Below are 22656 nucleotides of genomic sequence, written 5' to 3' on the forward strand. Positions count from 1 at the left end.
AGCTGTGTTTTTCAACATCAACACAGACCGAAGAAAATAGACCATTAACATATGAGGGCAAAAAGTCAATTTTATTAAAAATGTCCATATAACATTTATTAAAATCTATTAAAATGACTATTTCATCCACTTCCATTTGGGTCTGGGTTCAGGGTGACCCAGGGGTCCCAGAATTTAAAATAAATACATACGAGTGAAGCTGCAGGGTCCTATCACTTGCTCTTTACGCTCTCCCTTTTTGTGTTTTCCTCTACCCGCAGTCACTTCATTCCTCACTCATCACAGTGAACCAGATAAAAGTAGGGATGCACATGTGGTTCAACACTGAACACAGTAGGAAAACAAGGTGTGGATGCACTGGAGTAAAATGATGTCTACTCAATTGTATTTAAAAAACATGACTAACAGCACTATGTAGTTTGATGTCTTAACTTACGCGTACCATAATAAAGAACAGTTCTGTGTGTCAGAGTCCCTCTGTAGTGTGATACTGCTTGTATGAACTTGTAACAAATGACTAGTTTCACCTTTGAAATGTTATTTTGTCTGTGTGTACAAGTGTGTGTTTGCCAGGGTCAAACTGGGAACAGTTCAAAATAGAGGACATAATTGTGTGTGTATTTAAGAAATGCTAAAATAATGGAATAAATCTGTGTGTGTGTGCGCGTGTACACATGTCTGGTCAGGACTTGTAGATCTTCCATAATTCATTGAATAAAAAAAAAAGAAGAGCTTAGCTCACTTAGCTCCTACAATCCCTCTTCCTCTCAATAACTCCATACATTCATCTCTCTCCAACTCTATCGGCGGGAGAATCTGTTCTTGAAAGCTTTGATAGTTTTAGCCATCATGGGGGCGATTTCTGCAAGACAAACAGACGTGACATTGTAACAGCAGAAAAGTTAGCCACGCAGACATGTCATCTCAACACAGATTAAAGTCAAAATGTTTTAAAATCAGAAGAAAAAATATATATTTTTTGACATGAATGTTGAGTCCAATTGTTTTTGAAAGAAAAGGTTATTTTTTGTCCATTTAAAATAACATCAAATTGATCAGAAAAACAGTGTAGACATTGTTAATGTTGTAAATGACTACTGTAGCTGGAAACGGCAGATTTTTTATGGAATATCTACATAGGCAGTCACAGGCCGGCTCATAGCCTGTGGCAAAAATGAGGGGACATGAACAACAGGTATAGGCCAATCAAAAGGTTCTTTATTGTAAACCAAAAACGATTAACTTTAAACAAAGAAAAAGGAATGAGGTGTGGAAATGTCATAATGTAGGGTGTATGTAAAGTGCATGGATGCATGAATCTGTGTGTGTGAACATGACTGAGTGGAAACTAAGTAAACCTACAAAAGGAACAAACAAAACAGGATCACACCTGGAGGAGCAGGGAGAGAGGTTAGTGAAGCAGTTTAAATAACTTGAGCCCAGGTGGCTCCAATCACGCCAGCTCCAATCACTAACGACCCTCCTCTGCCTGCAGGAGGAACCGCCCCTGCACTGCAGAGGAGGGGCCGTGACGCCCCCCTCCTTAAAATGAGGGTCCCACCCTCAACCCAAATTTCGACCCAACATATTTAAAGCAATCCAAAATTCCCCCCCCAAAAAACAAAAAAATGGATACCAGTCCCGGCTCCTAGCAGTAGCCCCGTGTCCCCTAGCTGACTGTCCCCCCTCAAACTCAGCAGCCCTGGTACCTGGGGAGCAATTTAAGAGGAAAGAGGCGCAGACAGCCCGCAGGGGTCAGCAGAGAGAAAATACAAACTAGGTTAAAGGAGCACGGGACAGAGCATCAGCAATGATACTATCCTTACCACTAATGTGTCTAATATCGAGGTTGAATGGTTGCAAGAACAAAGCCCAACGCATCAGGCGCTGGTTGGGATTTTGCAGGGACTTAAGAAAAATAAGTGGGTTGTGGTCAGTGAACACAGTTAAAGGGGTCAAACCAGAACCAACATAGACTTCGAAGTGCTGTAAAGCCCAAATGAGACCTAAAGCCTCCTTTTCAATTACAGAATAGTTTTGCTGATACTTATTACATTTCCGGGAAAAGAAACTGACTGGACACTCAACATTGTCATCATTTTCCTGGAGAAGCACAGCCCCAGCACCGATTTGACTGGCGTCTATCTGCAATTTGAAAGGTTTCTCAAAATTTGGTGTTACCAACACGGGTGCCAAACACAAAAGAGCCTTAACTGCATCAAATGCCTATTTACACTGGGTGGACCAGATAAGTTCAGCCTTGGCCTTCAACAGATTGGTCAGGGGGGACACTACTACCGAAAAGTTTTTACAGAAAGCACAGTAGTACCCCGCCATTCCCAGGAAGCGCATCAGTTCTTTCTTTGTGGAGGGCTGTGGGAACTGCTTCACAGCCTGAACCTTGGCTTCCACGGGACAGACAACACCCTGACCAACAACCTTGCCTATGTATGTGACTGTAGCTTTGGCCAACTCACACTTTGCCAAATTGATAGTCAACCTGGCCCACACCAGTCTTTCGAACAGGGCTTGCACTCTACAGACATGCTCCTCAGAAAACAAAACAGGGTAGCTTCTAATAAGAGCTACCAATTCATCACGTTTCTCAGAGTCTAAATTATCTACCAAAACCCCAAGGTTTTGCAAAGTCGGGGAGTTTTTCAACCGACCTTGTAAGACCTCATCCGAAACCCTAATTACCGTAAATTCCGGACTATAAGCCGCAACTTTTTTCCCAGGCTTTGAACCTCGCGGCTTAAACAATGACGCAGCTAATGTATGGATTTTTCCCGCTTTCACATTTTTTTTCTTCCAAAAAAACACATACTGTGACGTGCTCAGTTTTTTGTCGACATGAAGCTTTCATTAGACCAATGAAATTGCCGAACGGGTTAAGGTCAAACAACTTTTTTGTTTACTGTTTAGATTTAATCGAGCGCTCTCAAACTTCCCATCATTCTGATTACGGTAGTCATTTTGTCACCCTCATCATGGCAAAGACACGGAGAAATGCATATGATGCAGCTTTCAAGTTGAAGGCGATTGATCTGGCTGTTGGAAAAGGAAATAGAGCTGCTGCACGGGAGCTTGGTCTTAATGAGTCGACGATAAGACGTTGGAAACAGCAGCGTGAGGAATTGACTCAGTGCAAAAAGACAACTAAAGCTTACTGCTAATTTAATTTTTTTTGTTACAAGCCGTGTTTCGTTAAAGCCTATTTATTTTTGTTACAAGCCGTGTTTCGTTAAAGCCTATTTATTTTTGTTACAAGCCGTGTTTCGTTAAAGCCTGTGTAAAGTTAATTTGTTTCAATGTAGCGGTAGGCACCAGCGGCTTATAGACATGTGCGGCTTATTTATGTTCAAAATAATATATATTTTTTAATTCAGTGGGTGCGGCTTATATTCAGGTGCGCTTAATAGTCAGAAAATTACGGTACCTCCTCTACTCCCCCCTCCACAAAGTTAAAGCCACAAGATGCAGTGACTGGAGCAGCAGTCAACGCTGACCTCACCGCTGGAGTGCCTTCCACTTTGCTTAGATCACGGGAGTGATAACATTTTAATAGGTTCCCATGGCATAATTTAGAGGACTTCCTATTACCAGGGGTTTCAATAAGATAGTTCAAATCTGACACTTTGCGCAACACAGTGAAAGGACCACAGTATTTTGCCTGAAAAGGTGAACTTACAAGAGGCAGAAGAGCAAGTACTCGATCACCGTGACTAAACTCATGCAGCTCAGCCTGTCCGTCATATTTCAGTTTCATTTTCTGTTAAGAACATTTGAGTTTTTCTTTCGCCAGTTCACAGCCTACACAACTTCAACCTAAAACCATTTAGGCCCATTATCAGCAACTCCTGTGTTCCAATGGCACGTTGTGTTAGCTAATCCAAATGTATCATTTTAAAAAGGCTAATTGATCATTAGAAAACCCTTTTGAAATTATTTTAGCCCAGCTGAAAACAGTTGTTATGATTAAAGAAGCAATAAAACTGCCCTTCTTTAGACTAGTTGAGTATCTGGAGCATCATCATTTGTGGGTTCGATTACAGGCTCAAAATGTCCAGAAACAAAGAACTTTCTTCTGAAACTCGTCAGTCTATTCTTTTTCTGAGAAATTAAGGCTATTCCATGTGAGAAATTAAGGCTATTCCATGTGAGAAATTGCCAAGAAACTGAAGATCTCGTACAACGCTGTGTACTACTCCCTTCACAGAACAGGGCAAACTGCCTCTAAACAGAATAGAAATAGGAGTGGGAGGCCCTGGTGCACAACTGAGCAAGAGGACAAGTACATTAGTGTGTCTAGTTGAGAAACAGACAGCTCACAAGTCCTCAACTGGCAGCTTCATTAAATAGTACCCACAAAACACCAATCTCAACAGCAACAGTGAAAAGGCGACTCCGGGATGCTGGCCTTTTAGGCAGAGTTGCAAAGAAAAAGCCTTTCTCAGACTGGCCAATAAAAATAAAATATTTAGATGGGCAAAAGAACAGACCCTGGACAGAGGAACTTGGCCTAGAAGGCCAGCATCCCGGAGTCGCCTCTTCACTGTTGAGACTGGTGTTTTGCTGGTACTATTTAATGAAGCTGCCAGTTGAGGACTTGAGGTGTCTGTTTCTCAAACTAGACACTCTAATGTACTTGTCCTCTTGCTCAGTTGTGCACCGGGGCCTAACACTCCTATTTCTATTCTGGTTAGAGCCAGTTTGCTCTGTTCTGTGAAGGAAGTAGTCATTTACAACATTAACAAATGTCTACACTGTATTTCTGATACATTTTATGTTATTTTGAATGGACAAAAACTGTGCTTTTCTTTCAAAAACAAGGACATTTCTAAGTGACCCCAAACTTTTGAACGTTAGTGTACATTTCTGCACCCATTTTCTCACACACACGATACTCACTTTTGACCTGTGGCTTGTTGTCTCTTGCGCTGGGGCAACCCCCACCGCTGGGGCCTGAGGAGCGAGCGGTCTCAGGGGGACTGTCGTGAGAGGAGGAGTGGCTGGGCTCAGCCAAGTGAGAGCTATAAGACATGGCTGGCCTTATTCTGAAAAAAAAAACAGGAAGGTTATCCAATCAGTGTACAGGAATATACAAAACAGTATAGTTTCATAATAGTATGTTTTCAACCCTGAGGGGCATTATAAGCACCATCTACATCATTTAATAGTTCTCAGAATCAACATTTCAAGAAAGTTTCAATTTGCTCTTCTTTACTCATGTAGCCTAGCTGCTATATCCTCAACCTGTCGTCAGATTGAACAACTGTCTCGCTTTCTTTTCCTGTCAGGCTTTCACAATGTCTCTGAAGCTTGCCGTCTCCCTGCATGTTCGGAACGGCCAGAAAACGTCAGAATGTCTCTCTCTATTCCATTTCATCCTCCAGTGTGTTGAAACTTGATATCTTATGGCTACTCATTCATTCTTCAAAACAAGACATATTTGCCTCAAATTTTGGATACAAATATGCTGAAGTGCATATTATCTTAAGTTAGCATTCAGCCAAGCATTTCTGTGTATATGAAAATGTAAGTGCCAGTATAACCAAATGTTTGATGGTGGTGGAGAGATTAAAGGAATTCTGGAATGTTTGTATGTGCTCTTCTCTTTCAGCCTCTCCATCCTCACCCTGACACCAGATTGAACACTGGGAAATCTTTCGATTTAGACACTTGCTTTTCCTGTTTAACATATGGTCCTCTGGCTACTCTGGCATCCCTGAAGCTGTGTGTCCTCCTGCAAGTTCAGAAATGCCAAAAAATGTCAGGGGGAGTTTCAGCATTTTATTTCAATGTAAGGAATCGTAATCCCTCCGTGAACTTGATAACCTTTATAAACTTCCCATGATGACGTTGCCACTATTCACATAGAATCATAACGGTTGGCCTCCCGAGTGGCACAGCGGTCTAAGGCACTGCATTGCAGTGCTAGAGGCGTCACTACAGACCCGGGTTCAATCCCGGACTGTATCACAACCGGCCATGATCGGGAGTCCCATAGGGCGGCGCACAATTGGCCCAGCGTCGTCAGGGTTAGGGGAGAGTGTGGCTGGGGGGGCTTTACTTGGCTCATCGCGCTCTAGCGACTCCTTGTGGCAGGCCGGGCGACTGCAGGCTGACCTCGGTTGTCAGTTGAACTGTGTTTCCTCCGACACATTGGTGCAGCTGGCTTCCGGGTTAAGCGGGTGGGTGTTAAGAAGCACGGTTTGGCGGGTCATGTTTCTGAGGACGCATAACTCGACCTTTGCCTCCCGAGCCAGTTGGGGAGTTGCAGAGATGAGACAAGATCAAAATTGGGGTGAAAAACAGGGTAAAAATATTTTTAGAATAATCATAACGGTCAACTTGTTCATGAAAATATGATCTAGTGAACCTTTGAGAATAAGTTTGAGAGTCTGAATTACATGTTAGCATACAAAGTTACCATTCAGCCAATCATGTCTTCAGATAAGGAAATGTAAGTAGGAAAAAATAAACATGGAATTGCCAACATGCAGTACTATGCAGTTTTTGATAGTGGTATGCACACTAGTGTCCACATACTTGATCGGAGCAGCAGCTGCGGTGGAGCTGGCAGTGGAGGTGCTTGTGGTGCCAAACTTCTCCTGTCGCCGGCGGACATCACGTGGAGGTTTTGCGACCGAGTTCACAAATGCCATTTTAACCTGTCGACCTGCGAGGAAAACACACACATATACAGTACCAGTCAAAAGTTTGGACACCTACTCATTCAGGGGTTTTTCTTCATTTTTACAATTATCTATGTTGTAGAATAATAGTTAAGACATCAAAACTATGAAATAACATATATGGAATCTTGTAGTAACCAAACAAGAGTCCAACAAATCAAAATATATTTTATATTCTTCAAAGTAGCCACTCTTTGCCTTGATGACAGCTTTGCACACTCTTGGCATTCTCTCAACCCACTTCACCTGGAATGCTTTTCCAACAGTCTGGAAGGAGTCCCCACATTTGCTAAGCACTTTTTGGCTGCTTTTCCTTCACTCTGCGGTCCAACTCATCCCAAATCATCTCAATTGGGTTGAGGTCGGGTGATTGTGGAGGACAGGTCATCTGATGCAGCACTCCATCACTCTCCTTCTTGGTCAAATAGCCCTTACACAGCCTGGAGGATTGTTGGGTCATTGTCCTGTTGAAAAACAAATGATATCCCATCTGGTTTGCGCTTAGTGGGACTGGCCTATCACTGCAGAATGCTGGCATAGCCATGCTGGTTAAGTGTGCCTTGAATTCTAAATAAATCACAGACAGTGTTACCAGCAAAACATCTCCACACCATGACACCTCCTCCTCCATGCTTCAAGGACGGAACCACACATGCGGAGATCGAAGGTTACGTATGTAACCACGGTTATGTGAGCTATGTGGATCACTCCAATTTATTGGTATTACTCCGCGGCGGAGGGATACATCCGAGGTGAGGATTTACAGATTTACTCCCGTGTACACATGTATCACGGCTGGAGTCTGCCCCTATATATAGACCCCATGGCCGAGACACACGTTCTCCAAATCATTTTGAAGCACCTCTAGCACTGTAGAGGATTGGAGTGATCCATATAGCTCACGTAACCGTCGTTATGTTTCACTATATTGGATCACTCTAATACATTGGTATACCCGTACCAGATTTAGCTGGTGCTAGAGGGACCTGGCCAGCCAGCAGCGAAGTCCTAGCGCGGGACCGAGATGCAGGGGCCGTCAATGTGGATGGGGGGGTCCCGGCACAGTCCCCGGAAGGGAAGGCGACGCCCAGGACCGCTGAACCAACCGCAGAGGGAGGTGCCACATTTACCCGATAGCACCTAACAGGAAGCCCAGCTGGCCGCAGCACAGATATCATGAGGGCACTCCTCTCAGTAGAGCCCAGGACATAGCCACACCTCGTGTTGAATGTGCCACCACAGATCCCAGCACTGGCTTGCCAGCCAGTCGGTATGCTGTCGTAATCGTGTCCACGATCCAGTGAGAGAGCCTCTGCTTTGAGATCCCAGCCCCCAGGACTCTCTCACCATAGCAGACAAAGAGCTGGTCTGTTGTTCTCACTGACCGTGTCCGCTCCACATAGGCAGCCAGTGCCCACACAGGGCAAAGCATGCCAGAGTGAGGCCTAGACTCCCGCCACTGCCGGGGGGGGGTCGTAAGCAGACAGGATAAAAGGGATGTTCACATGCCTGTCTGATAGAACCTTCGGGGGGAATGAAGGGTTGGGGCGGAGAGATATACTCCTCCCACCGGGGTCCATCCTGTAGAACTCAGAACGTACCGAAAGAGCATGGAGCTTACCCAAGAAAGCCACCGTCATAGAGAGGTGTTTCAGGAGGGCAGACTCCCAACGGTTCGAAAGGAGGCTTTGCCAAAGCTGCCAAGACCACATCCAGATCCCAGCTCGGCATTGAGCGGGTCCTAGCTGGATGCAGGCGACGAACCCACTTCATAAACCTGGAGACCAAGGGATGGTGCCCCACTGGCTTGTCCATCCACCCCACATGGCAGGCAGCTACAGCAGCCAAATGCTTTCTCAGTGTAGAGGCTGCAAAGCCCTCATCCAAGCGAGACTGCAGGTATTGGAGGACACACTGCACCCCGCATGACTCAGGCACAACCTCATTACCAGTGCACCAAAAGCAGAACAACCGCCAGCGCAACTGGTATGCCGCGGTTGTGCCCTTGCGCTCTGCATGGTGTTCATTACGCCCTCCTGTAGTCCTAACATGGACCATTGGTGCCGTTCAGTGGCTAAGCCCACAGACTGAGGCGGTGCGGTCTCGGATACCACAGAGTTCCCCCGGCCTGAGACAGCAGGTCGGGTCTCAGGGGCAGTTGCCAAGGTGTCCCAAACAACAGGGACAGGAGAAGGCTGAACCAGGGTCGTCTGGGCCAGTATGGGGCCAACAGCAGCAGACGATTCTCCACCATCCTGGTCCCATCCAGCACAGCCTGGATCAGGGGAAAAGGGGGGAATGTGTAAAAGCTCCAGCCCTGGCCAATCATGAGCCAGAGCATCCATGCCCAGAGGCCTTGGTGGCTCTGACATGGAGTACCACAGGGGGCAGTATGCATTGTCCAGGGAGGCAAACAGGTCCACCTGTGCCCTCCCGAACTTGTCGCACAGGTGCTGCACCACCTGGGGATGTAGGCTCCAGTCCCAATGTGGCAGGCCCTCCCTCGAGAACATATCCACAGCCACATTCAGGATGCCAGGTACGTGCATTGCACATAGAGATGCTAGACATCCCTGAGCCCAGAGAAGGAGCTCCGTGCCATAAGATGGAGGCGGTGGGACCTCAGTCCACCCTGATGGTTGATGTAAGCCACCACTGTGGTGTTGTCCATTCTCACCAGGACAGTTCTTCCCTTCAGATGTGGAAGGAAAGACCACAGGGCCAGCAGTATAGCTGTAGTGCATTGATGGGGTAGCCAACAGCTGCACATCCTCAGCATCTCCACCCTACCTGAGAGAAAGGAGCGACAGCGCCACCTCAACAATGCCCTGAGGCACTGTGCGGTCACCCGCAGCTGGCGGTGATGGTGGTGCTTTGGGTGCAGCCGGTGAGAGTTGAACCATTGTTGAAGAGGCCACCATCAGCAAGCACAACAGGCATTGGCAGGTCAGGGCGGATACCACCCGCCCCTGCCGAAAGTGGTCGAGGCAAGATAAGATCACCTGAACCCTTCTGATGGGCAGTAGTGCTCTCATGAGGACTGAGTCCAGTTCCATGCCAATGAAGACCACCCTCTGGGTGGGAGTCAGACGACTCTTCTTGTTGTTTACAGTAATGCCCAGCCTGCCGATGTGGGTCAGGAGCATGTCTCTGACAGGACCTGGGTCCTGTTCGGGGCACAAATCATCCAATTGTCCAGGTAATTAAGGATCAAAAATCCTCGGGACGTGAGAGGTGCCAGGACAGCGTCCATGCACTTTGTGAAAGTGCGGGATGCCAATGAGAGGCCGAAGGAAAGAACCATGAATTCGTAAGCCGTCCCTTCGAAAGCGAATCGGAGGTACTGCCAATGAGCTGGGTGAACAGGAACATGGAAGTACGCATCCCTCAGGTCCAGCGTCACAAACCACTGGTCCCTGGACACGGCCTGCAACACACGGGCTGGGGACAGCATGTGGAACCTCAGTACCTTAAAATACCCATTGAGGTTGCTGAGGTCCAGAATCGGTCAAAACCCTCTGTCTCTTTTTGGGACCTCAAAATAAGTGGAGTAGAACCCGCCTAGCCGTTCTGATGTCTCGATCCTGCGGACCGTGGTGACACAAAGGCCCCTGAAAAACGGGGGCCGGCACCGGAATTGGAGTCGGTACCCCTCAAGCATTGTGGACAACACCCAGGGGGACTCCACACCCTCCTCCCACGGCCGCTTCTCCCGGGTCCAAGGCGACGGTTCGTCTGCCTTGGACCCGGGGTGGCGGCATGAACCGTCTCAGGGTCTCCTGATCCCTACGAACCTTATTGGTCTGTTCCAGAATGTCATCAACCCCTAGGCCAAATGTCAGCGCTGGGGTGATGGGAAGAGTGGCAAACGTGCTCTGGAGAGCAGCTGGCAGACGGGATTGGGCCAGCCAGAGATGGCGACGGGAGGTAACCACTTGCGCCATGGCCCGTCCGTTGGCGTGGGCCACATCCCTCTGGAGCAGGGAAAGCAGGCAAGACACCTCCATTGCTTCCCGAAGGAGCTCCTCTGTGCCCTCCTGCAGCCGGGGCAAGAGAGTATGCAGGTAGGCCTGCAGCTGCATGGTAAGGCAGTTGGTAGGGCGGCCAAGAAAGCAGAGGGACCAATATGTGGCTTTCAAGTCCGCATCAAAGACTCTGGGGGGTCCCGGCTTCAGTCCTATAATCTCCCGGTGCGGGAGGACCATGGCAGCTATCATGGTGTCAATGATCAGGTACTCCCAGAGGCCGAATGACTCTGCGCCTGCAAACATAACTCCATGGTCCAGTCTCTGCTGTGTGTCAGAAGCACCCCCTGACAGAGGCCCAGCTCTTCTGCAAGGCCTCGCAGAACTCAGCAGAGATGGAGAGTCATCACTATCCACTAGTTTGATGTCCAGTACAGTAGCTACCCGAGTGAGTAGGTTCCTCATAGCCTCTCGAGCCGCTGGGGGTGATGAATCCCCGCTGCCGGCTTCTGATGGCCTGTCAGCCCCGCTCACGTTGGTGAACAGTGCCAGCATCGTCCCCCAGGAACAGTCTATCAACCTCCTGACGCAGGGCATGCGCCCTCCGTTCAAGGTAGTCCCAGCGGTCCGACTCCTGCCCCCATCCAGGACTGGCAGCAGATGGGCTCCGCCTGCGGTGGCTCCGGCCACGCTTTCTGGGATGAGTACTGTGCCCAGGAGAGGGATTAACAGCTTGCTGGCGCACCACTCCTGAGGGAGCTCGTCCCCAGCCTTAGCCTGGCCGAACCACTCGCACATGGCCTCTGAGAACACCACACAATAGGCATCCAGTAGGGTACTCCACCACCCTCTCCGCATGACTCGAACCCAGGCAGTGCATACACGAGGTATGCGGATCCCCAGGGGGGATGCCACCATCACACCTGTCACAAAGGGAAGCCATAAGCTCAGCCAAGCCTACAAGGCCACGAGGCAGGGGTCTGACGCCCTGGGAGAGCTTATGTCATGACCCACTTGAAGGAATAGGAACCCGGTGAGAGATAAATTACCCAGGACATCTGGGGGAGAAAAAAAACTGGAAAGACCAGTGTCGGAAAAACAGGCAGACAAAAAAACAAACAAAACAGCAACCAGGTAATGGATTTGATTTATTTGTTTTACGCCAACTACAATATTACCTAGCTGGTTTAATATGGAAGCAGTAAAAACAGCATCATATGATGGAGTAACTCTGTTAAAGAACTCAAAAGTTAATGTCTCAATGTAGCGGAAAGCCCACCACAATACTCTTACACTCTGCAGGGGAAAGAACAAGAAAAGAAAAAAAACTTGCAGGGTAATTAGCAGAGAATCCACACATACAGCACAGGGAGTAGCATGTTAAAGCAATTCACAACACACACATAGAACAAGCCAGTGGGCAAGTTGTGTAAGGTAAATTACAGTTTGTGGCAGCAAGAGCCACCATACTAATGGATGCACACGGAATTGTAGTGTAACGGTAACGAAACACAAGAACGACAAACCACGGGCGGAAGATACAGATCAAACGAGTGCAGCGAGTGCAGCACTTCCATGCAAGATATTACACTTACCAGTGACTTACCAAGCAAACCGCAGAAAGTTTGTACCTCAAACCACACGGACATCCACCGAGAAAATGAAAAAGAACGTGTCGCGGCCATGGGGTCTATATATAGGGGCGGACCCCAGCAATGATACAGGTGTACACGGGAGTAAATCCTCACCTCGGGTGTATCCCTCCACCGCAGAGTGATACCAATATATTGGAGTGATCCAATATAGTGAAACATAATATCTGCGTCTCACAAAGACACAAATCTGGACGCAGAGCAAAGGACAGACTTCCACCGGTCTCATGTCCATTGCTCGTGTTTCTTGGCCCAATCAAGTCTCTTCTTATTATTGGTGTCCTTTAGTAGTGGTTTCTTTGCAGCAATTTGACCATGAAGGCCTGATTAACACAGTCTCCTCTGAACAGTTGATGTGTCTGTTACTTGAATTCTGTCAAGCATTTATTTGGGCTACAATTTCTGAGGCTGGTAACTCTAATGAACTTATCTGCGTGAGACGCAGAGGTAACTCTGGGTCTCCTTTCCTGTGGCAGTCCTCATGAAAGCCTGTTTCATCGTAGCGCTTGATGGTTTTTGCGACTGCACCTGAAGAAACTATCAAAGTTCTTGCAGTTTTCTGGATTGACTGACCTTCATGTCTTAAAGTAATGATGGACTGTTGTTTCTCTTTGCTTATTTGAGCTGTTCTTGCCATAATATGGACTTGGTATTTTACCAAATAGGGCTATCTTCTGTATACCACCCCTACTGATTAGCTCAAACACATTAAGAAGGAAAGAAATTCCACTAATTAACCTGTTAGGGCTAGGGGGCAGTATTTACACGGCCGGATAAAAAACGTACCCGATTTAATCTGGTTATTACTACTGCCCAGAAACTAGAATATGTATATAATTATTGGCTTTGGATAGAAAACACCCTAAAGTTTCTAAAACTGTTTGAATGGTGTCTTTGAGTATAACAGAACTCCTATGGCAGGCAAAAACCTGAGAAGATTCCAAACAGGAAGTACCCTCTCTGACCATTCCTTGGGCTTCTTGGCTCTGTTTAAAGAAAATTTAGGATCTTTGCTGTAACGTGACACTTCCTACGGCTCCCATAGGCTCTCAGAACCCGGGAAAAAGCTGAATGATGTAATTCCAGCCGCTGGCTGAAAAACTTTAGCGCCTTGGTTAAGTGGTCGATCAGAGGGCCATCAGACTGAGGCTCGTGCACGAGGGGATCCCATGTTTTTTCTTTCTCTCTCTTTGAACGTAAACACGCTTTCCCGGTCGGAATATTATCGCTTTTTTTACGAGAAAAATTGCATAAAAATTGATTTTAAACAGCGGTTGACATGCTTCGAAGTACGGTAATGGAATATTTCGATTTTTTTTGTCACGAAACGCGTCGGGCGCGTAACCCTTATTTACCCTTTCGGATAGTGTCTTGAACGCACGAACAAAACGCCGCTATTTGGATATAACTATGGATTATTTGGGACCAAACCAACATTTGTTATTGAAGTAGAAGTCCTGGGAGTGCATTCTGACGAAGAACAGCAAAGGTAATAACATTTTTCTTATAGTAAATCTGACTTTGGTGAGAGCTAAACTTGGTGGGTGTGTAAATAGCTAGCCGTGATGGCTGGGCTATCTACTTAGAATATTGCAAAATGTGCTTTCACCGAAAAGCTATTTTAAAATCGGACATGGCGAGTGCATAGAGGAGTTCTGTATCTATAATTCTTAAAATAATTGTTATGTTTTTTGTGAACGTTTATCGTGAGTAATTTAGTAAATTCACCGGAAGTTTGTGGGGGGTATGCTAGTTCTGAACGTCACATGCTAATGTAAAAAGCTGGCTTTTGATATAAATATGAACTTAATTGAACAAAACATGCATGTATTGTATAACATAATGTCCTAGGGGTGTCATCTGATGAAGATCATCAAAGGATAGTGCTGCATTTAGCTGTGGTTTGGATTTATGTGACATTATATGCTAGCTTGAAAAATGGGTGTCTGATTATTTCTGGCTGGGTACTCTGCTGACATAATCCAATGTTTTGCTTTCGTTGTAAAGCCTTTTTGAAATCGGACAGTGTGGTTAGATTAACGAGAGTCTTGTCTTTAAAATGGTGTAAAATGGTCATATGTTTGAGAAATTGAAGTAATAGCATTTCTAAGGTATTTGAATAACGCGCCACAGGATTCCACTGGCTGTTACGTAGTTGGGACAATTTCGTCCCACCTACCCTAGAGAGGTTAACCTCTTATGGCTAGGGGACAGTATTTTCACGGCTGGATAAAAAACGTACCCGATTTAATCTGATTATTAGTCCTGCCCAGAAACTAGAATATGCATATAATTATTAGCTTTGGAGAGAAAACACTCCAAAGTTTCTAAAACTGTTTGAATGGTGTCTGTGAGTATAACAGAACTCCTATGGCAGGCAAAAACCTGAGAAGGTTCTGTTCAGGAAGTACCCTGTCTGACCATTTATTTGCTTTCTTTGACATCTCTTCCAAAAACTAAGGATCTCTGCTGTTACGTGACACTTCCCACGTCTCCAATGGGCTCTCAGAGCCCGGGAAAAACAGGAATGACGTAATTCAAAGCCCTGGCTGAAACAATAGAGAGCAAAAGCTAAGTGGTCTCTCAGTGGAGAAATGCTTACGCTCGCGACATGCCCCGCCCCCGTCTTTCAGTTTTTCCCTCAGTTTACAGACATGCAGATTCCCGGTCGGAATATTATCGCTTTTCTACGAGATAAATTGCATAAAAATTGGTTTTAAACAGCGGTTGACATGCTTCGAAGTACGGTAATGGAATATTTAGAAATTTTTTGTCACGTTCTGCGCCATGCTTGTGACCGTGATTTACCATTGGGATAGTGTCTAGAACGCACGAACAAAACGTCGTTGATGGAACATAACAATGGATTATTTGGGACCAAACCTACATTTGTTATTGAAGTAGAAGTCCTGGGAGTGCATTCTGACGAAGAACAGGAAAGGTAAGACCATTTTTCTTATAGGAAATGTGATTTTGGTGAAGGCTAAACTGGTTGGGTGTCTAAATAGCTAGCCCTGTGATGCCGGGCTATGTACTTAGAATATTGCAAAATGTGCTTTCACCGAAAAGCTATTTTAAAATCGGACATATCGAGTGCATAGAGGAGTTCTGTATCTATAATTCTTAAAATAATTGTTATGCTTTTTGTGAACGTTTATCGTGAGTAATTTAGTAAATTCACCGGAAGTGTTCGGTGGGAATGCTAGTTCTGAACGTCACATGCTAATGTAAAAAGCTGGTTTTTGATATAAATATGAACTTGATTGAACAGACATGCATGTATTGTATAACATAATGTCCTAGGTGTGTCATCTGATGAAGATAATCAAAGGTTAGTGCTGCATTTAGCTGTGGTTTTGTTTTTTGTGACATTATATGCTAGCTTGAAAAATGGGTGTCTGATTATTTCTGGCTGGGTACTCTGCTGACATAATCTAATGTTTTGCTTTAGCTGTAAAGCCTTTTTGAAATCGGACAGTGTGGTTAGATTAACGAGAGTCTTGTCTTTAAATAGCTGTAAAATAGTCATATGTTTGAAAAGTGGAAGTTTTCGGATTTTAGAGGAGTTTGTATTTCGCGCCCCGCCCATCATTGGATATTGGAGCAGACGTTCCGCTAGCGGAACATCTAGATGTAAGAGGTTATTAACAAGGCACACCTGTTAATTGAAATGCATTCCATGTGACTACCTCATGAAGCTGGTTGAGGGAATGCCAAGTGTGCAAAGCTATCAAAAGAAAAGGGTGGCTACCCTTGAAAAATCTCAAAATATATTTTGATTTGTTTAACACTTTTTTGGTTACTACATGATTCCATATGTGTTATTTAATAGTTTTGATGCCTTCACTATTATTGTACAATGTAGAAAATAGTAAAAATAAGAAAAACCCTGGAATGAGTAGGTGTCCAAACTTTTGACTGGTACTATATATACACACACATATGCTCACTCAAAATAAACACCCTCGGTACACTTTCACGGATAAAATAACTCCTAGTAATAACTACTGTATAGTAGGATCCAGCTCATAGATAGGACATAGAGAACCTTTGGGCTTGTTGGCATGGGCAGAGCTGATGTTTTGGGTGAGCTTGCGCAGGCGCTCCTCCCGCTCGTCATGTTTCCGCAGGTACATCTCCCGCCATGATTCGTACTCCTGGGGCGCCTCACGCTTGAAGTCCCGCTGGCAGTGGCGTTGCCAAAGCTCATCAGAGTCCTCCATAAAACACTGAGAGGAAAATTTAGGGTTAAAATTATAAACTACAATACAATTTACAAGAGTATTGACATGAAATACAGTGCCTTCAGAAAGTATTCATATCCCTTGAATTATTCCACATTTTGTTGTGTTAGAGCCTGAATTCAAAATTGATGAAATATATTTTTTCCCCTCACCCATCTACCCATACCCCCATTGTGACGACCCTCCCACTCTGTCTGGCAAATCTTTTCTCTTTGCTCGTTTTCCTTAATAGGATGTCGGTGGGCGGAGCCGGGAGGGTCGTCAGTGAAATGGGACACATCTGGGTTCGGGTGTGTCCCGGGATAAATGCATCTCGTTCCCCATTCATTGAGGAGACTCTCTCCATGCAGACACAGATTTTGGTTGTGGCATTTTTGTGTTTGTGTGTGATGGCACCTTGCAACACCCCTCATTATCACATTTATGCACGCAACCACTCACTTATACTACTGATTACACACACCGTTGTTAATTATATTTAGTTTACTTTAGTTAATAAATACATTTTGTTATTCCTTATCTCCACGTTGTCTCCCTTTATATGCTGGTTCATGACAAGTGGGGGCTCATCCGGGATCACAGAGGTTGGTTCCTAGACATTTTGGCATATACAGTGGGGGGAAAAAGTATTTGATCCCCTGCTGATTTTGTACGTTCGCCCACTTACAAAGAAATTATCAGTCTATAATTTTAATAATAGGTTTATTTGAACAGTGAGAAACAGAATAACAACAAAAAAATCCTGAAAAACGCATGTCAAAAATGTTATAAAATGATTTGCATTTTAATGAGGGAAATAAGTATTTGACCCCTCTGCAAAACATGACTGAGTACTTGGTGGCAACCACAGAGGTCAGACATTTCTTGTAGTTGGTCACCAGGTTTGCACACATCTCAGGAGGGATTTTGTCCCACTCCTCTTTGCAGATCTTCTCCAAGTCAGTAATGTTTCGAGGCTGACGTTTGGCAACTCGAACCTTCAGCTCCCTCCACAGATTTTCTATGGGATTAAGGTCTGGAGACTGGCTAGGCCACTCCAGGACCTTATAATGTGCTTCTTCTTGAGCCACTCCTTTGTTGCCTTGGCCGTGTGTTTTGAGTCATTGTCATGTTGGAATACCCATCCACGACCCATTTTCAATGCCCTGGCTAAGGGAAGGAGGTTTTCACCCAAGATTTGACGGTACATGGCCCCGTCCATCGTCCCTTTGATGCGGTGAAGTTGTCCTGTTCCCTTAGCAGAAAAACACCCCCAAAGCATAATGTTTCCACCTCCATGTTTGACGGTGGAGATGGTGTTCTTGGGGTCATAGGCAGCATTCCTCCTCCTCCAAACACATTGAGTTGATGTCAAAGAGCTCCATTTTGGTCTCATCTGACCACAACACTTTCACCAGTTATCCTCTGAATCATTCAGATGTTCATTGGCAAACTTCAGATGGGCATGTATATGTATTCTTGAGCAGGGGGACCTTGCGGGCGCTGCAGGATTTCAGTCCTTCACAGCGTAGTGTGTTACCAATTGTTTTCTTGGTGACTATGGTCCCAGCTGCCTTGAGATCATTGACAAGATCCTCCCGTGTAGTTCTGGGCTGATTCCTCACCGTTCTCATGATGATTGCAACTCCACGAGGTGAGATCTTGCATGGAGCCCCAGGCCGAGGGATATTGACAGTCCTTTTGTGTTTCTTCCATTCGCGAATAATCGCACCAACTGTTGTCACCTTCTCACCAAGCTGCTTGGCGATGGTCTTGTAGACCATTCCAGCCTTGTGTAGGTCTACAATCTTGTCCCTGACATCCTTGGAGAGCTCTTTGGTCTTGGCCATGGTGGAGAGCTTGGAATCTAATTGATTTGCTTCTGTGGACAGGTGTCTTTTTTACAGGTAACAAGCTGCGGTTAGGAACACTCCCTTTAAGAGTGTGCTCCTAATCTCAGCTCGTTACCTGTATAAAAGACACCTGGGAGCCAGAAATCTTTCTGATTGAGAGGGGGTCAAATACTTATTTCCCTCATTAAAATGCAAATCAATTTATAACATTTTTGTCATGCGTTTTTCTGGATATTTTTGTTGTTATTCTGTCTCTCACTGTTCAAATAAACCTACCATTAAAATTATAGACTGATCCTTTCTTTGTCCGTGGGCAAACGTACAAAATCAGCAGGGGATCAAATAATTTTTCCCCCCACTGTAGCACTTTGTTGAATTATGAAGAACTAACACTAGTGTCGTTTGGCTTACTAGTATGTGTGTTGTGTTTGGGAGAAAACGTGGAGTTAATGTTAAACTCTGCAGATGCTTTGTTTGCATCCTTTTGTTACAGCTTGTTTGAGTTGTAATGTTTGGTGCCCAGTACTGGTTGCCTTTGTTTGCTTGGTAAACTTGCCACTGCGGTGGATAGTTCGTTGTGTGCTGCGTTGGAGAAAGTACATTGGTTAGTTTCCAGGCCCCTGCCAAGGCTGGAGACTCTTGTTCTACTCGCTATTGGGACATCAGTCTGAGGTGAGTACAATTGGCTGTGTACCTCAGTGGGAGATTTGGGTAGGGTAGTGACACTAGCTACCCGGAGCTATAGCCTTTTTTCCTCTGTCAGGCTTAGCGATGTGTTTCACTTTGGAATATGTTGGGCATGGTTATTTTTGTGTGGTGTCTGGACTGAGCAGTTGTCTCAGGGACACATCTGTGACTTGGGAGAATCTGCCAGTGTGCTGGGTGGTTTATTTCCTTGCCAGTGGGCTACAGTGCGTAATTACCCATCGCAAATCCGCACGAAGACTAGGGTTGAGTTACTGTAGGTTTTGGGAAAGCTCCATATCTCATCTCTCTTCTGTGGTGCCCAGTGTGATTGTGGTCTGGTGTGCTCAGCAGAGGGAAATGTTAATTTTTTTGTAGTTTCTTATGACTATGGCGTCTTACATAGACGAGTTCATTCGCTTTCCATCAGAGGAACTGTTAGAATTATGTACTAAAGAACAGCTGTTGAAGGTTGCTGAACACTACCAGGTTTAAATTAGTGATAAACGTCTAAAATTCTATTAGGTTAATATTGAAGGCCAATCTGATGGAGAGTGGTATTCTTGAAGTTACCACTGGGGCAGCCTCTGCTGAGGACTCGCCGTCTCCCCGTAAAGTCACATTGGCCGCTCCATCTGTTAGCCCTAGTAGTCTTCTTTTTGAACAGCAGAAAGAACTGCTTCGTTACAGCTAGAGCATGATCGTGAGAAGCTAGAGCATGATCGTGTAGAGTATGAAAAATAAATGGCATTTAAACAGGATTTGGAGCGTGCTAAAAATCAAGCTGCAACAAGAGCGGCTAGAGCTGGTTAGGGAAGGAAAGCTCTCAGGGGAGAGTTTCTCTGGGAAGGTGACCCAGATGTACCTAGGGGTCGCTCCTCTTTTGGTCGTGCCCGGGACACATTTGATATTGTTGGGAACTTACGGTTGTTGCCTAAATTTAATGAAAAGGACCCTGAGACATACTTTTCGTTGAGTGTGTTGTCGACGGTAGGAGTTGGCCTGATTCTGACCACACTTTAATGTTGCAGTGTGTGTTGACTGGTAAAGCGCAGGAAGCATATTCAGCTCTTAGTGTAGCCGACAGTGTCAGTTATGATAAGGTTAAAACGGCTGTGTTACAGATTTACGAATTGGTTCCTGAGGCTTACCGCCAATGATTTAGAACTTTAAAAAGGGATGATCAACAGACTCATGTTGAGTTTGCGCAAGAATTATCTTCAGTTTAATTGCTGGTGTTCCGCCTCTGCAGTTATGACTTTAAGGGCTGTGTGATCTGATTATGCTAGAGCAATTTAAGGACACAATCCTTGTTTGTATAGCCACGTACATTAACGAACGAAACGGAAAGACTGTCGCTGAAGCTGCGGTTTTGGCGGACGAGTATGTTTTGACTCACAAAAGTGTCTTTGCAGAGCCCCGTTTTCGGAGTGTGTGGGGGCGTTCGGAGAGATTTGGGCCTCGCTCACCGAGATACTCTGGTTCACGGGCAGAGTTTCATTCAACTAGGGTTGAGCCTGACTCCCGTGGTAAAGCTGACTTTGGTCAAGAGTGTCACTACTATCAAGGTTCGGGTCATTGTAAAAACGAATGTCCGGTTCTCAGGGCTAGGGGTAAATTCAGTACTTGTGCTTATGTTAAATCTAAGCCCACGGCGTCAGCTGCGCCTGTTCCACATCAGTTCACTCCTGACACATTGTCTCATGCCCAGGGACGTGAAAGTCCATATTGACCCAGACCATTTACCTTTCATTAGAGGGTTTTGTGTCTGTTAGGAATTAAGGACCTAGTGCCAGTGAAAATCCTGAGACACAGGTGCTTCTGAATTGTTTGTGTTGGAGTCTGCGTTACCCTTCTCTGCTGAGACTGATTCGGAAAATAGTGTTCTAATTAGGGGAATAGGTTTGAACACTGTCAGTTCCATTGCATAAACTGATGTTGGATTGTGGACTGGTGAAAGGTGAGGTTGTTGTGGGGGTGCGTCCTTCGTTGCCTATTAAGTTATTCCCAAGTCATCCTTGGGAATAACTTGGCTGGTGAGCGTGTGGCCTGTCGTGTTTCCGTCTCTAGTGGTTTCTGCTAAGCCGTCATTTATAGGGATTCCTGATGAGAGTGCGCAGAGTTTCCCAGAGGTGTTCTCTGCGTGTGCAGTGACGCGTTCTATGAGCTGTGGCGACCTGGTCACTGCGCCGGCTAACGAGAATACCACAAAGAAGTCTGTCACTGCTTTCCCTGTTATCTGTATCCCGCTCCAATCTAATCAATGCGCAATGGACTGACCCCACATTAGAACAGTTGCGTGACCAAATTGTGCCTGTGGAACAGTTGGGAGATGTCACCCATGGATATTTTCTCCTAGAGGATGTCCTGATGAGAAAGTGGGTGTCTCATGGTAGTTGTTTTGTGGGGGAGGCGATTAGTCAGGTTGTGGTACCAGTTAAGCTTCGTGAGTTGGTGTTGACAACTTCCCACAACAACGTTGCTGGACATATGGGTGTGACGAAAACCTACAACTGTATACTAAGACATTTCTTTTGGCCTAGGTTAAAGAGGGATGTGTCGGTGTTTATCAACTTGTCACACCTGTCAATGAACTGGTAAACCTAATCAAGCCGGTACCACTGTTTCCTATTCCTGAACTCAGCCAACCTTTTGAGTCTCTGATTGACTGTTGGTCCTCTGCCTTGTTCTGAAAAGGGTAGTAGTTACCTGTTCACAGTGATGTCAGACCACTAGGTTTCCTGCTGCCTATCCTCTCCAGTCTATCACGACTAAGTCTGTGCTAAAAGCTTTGACTCAGTTTCTCACTGTTTGGAATCCCTAAGGTCATTCAGAGTGATCAAGGATCTAATTTCACCTCTAATCTGTTTGGTCAGGTTCTCCAACAGCTCCATATTAAACACAATTTGTCTAGAGCCTATCACGCGCAAAGTCAAGGAGCACTGGAACGTTTCCATCAAACACTTAAGTCTTTGAGAGCTTATTGTACTGAGATGAATAAGGATTGGGACGAGGGGTTGCCTTGATTACTGTTAGCCGCTAGGGAGGTTTCACATGAGAGTACGGGTTTCAGTCCAAATGACCTTGTGTTTGGACATAGGGTATGTGGACTTCTATCTGTTCTCCAGGATGACTGGAAGTCTTCAGAGCCACCTCAGTCCTTGTTATCTTGTGTGTGATTTCCGGCGACGCCTGTACGCCACTGGTGAAATGGCTAAAGAGAAGCTATCATCTTCACAGGAGATGATGAAAGGCATATTTGATCGGCGAACTGAACCTCGTCACTTTAGTCCATTAGTCCAGGTGACCAGGTACTTGCTCTGCTGCCAATTGTTGCTTCTCCTTTTCAAGCCAAGTTTCAAGGTCCATATACTGTTGTGAGTCAGTGCACTGAGCAAAACAATCTTGTTGCCACTCCAGAACGGAGAAAAAAAAACACAGACTGTGCCATGTAAATTAGTTAACCCTATTATGCACATTTCTCTGAGGCTGAACAGTGGGACTCTACAGTGGACAGTAAACCTGTTCTTTTGGCCGATACCGTTATTTCGCTGGGTTCTTGTCATGCTAGGTCCGTGCAT

At 45.6% G+C, this 22656-nt stretch overlaps 2 protein-coding genes across 2 annotated transcripts in view; one reads left to right on the top strand and one right to left on the bottom strand.

The window, feature by feature from the left end:
• Positions 1 to 50: 50 nt before the first annotated feature.
• Positions 51 to 22656, bottom strand: part of eloa (elongin A) — a 36979-nt gene continuing 14373 nt past the window's right edge. Inside the window, exons 9-12 of the mRNA XM_029735643.1 lie at positions 16364 to 16544; positions 6553 to 6682; positions 4912 to 5057; positions 51 to 862 (exon numbers count right to left, since the gene is read on the bottom strand). Coding sequence (XP_029591503.1) covers positions 801 to 862; positions 4912 to 5057; positions 6553 to 6682; positions 16364 to 16544 — 519 coding nt within the window. The 3' untranslated portion in view covers positions 51 to 800. The remainder of the gene's footprint in view (positions 863 to 4911; positions 5058 to 6552; positions 6683 to 16363; positions 16545 to 22656) is intronic.
• klhl43 (kelch-like family member 43) overlaps positions 18974 to 22656 on the top strand; it is a 30327-nt gene continuing 26644 nt past the window's right edge. Inside the window, exon 1 of the mRNA XM_029735641.1 lies at positions 18974 to 19063. The gene's annotated coding sequence lies outside the window, so the exon portion shown is untranslated. The remainder of the gene's footprint in view (positions 19064 to 22656) is intronic.

Source organism: Salmo trutta, chromosome 36, assembly GCF_901001165.1.
Source record: "Salmo trutta chromosome 36, fSalTru1.1, whole genome shotgun sequence".
Taxonomy (NCBI): domain Eukaryota; kingdom Metazoa; phylum Chordata; class Actinopteri; order Salmoniformes; family Salmonidae; genus Salmo; species Salmo trutta.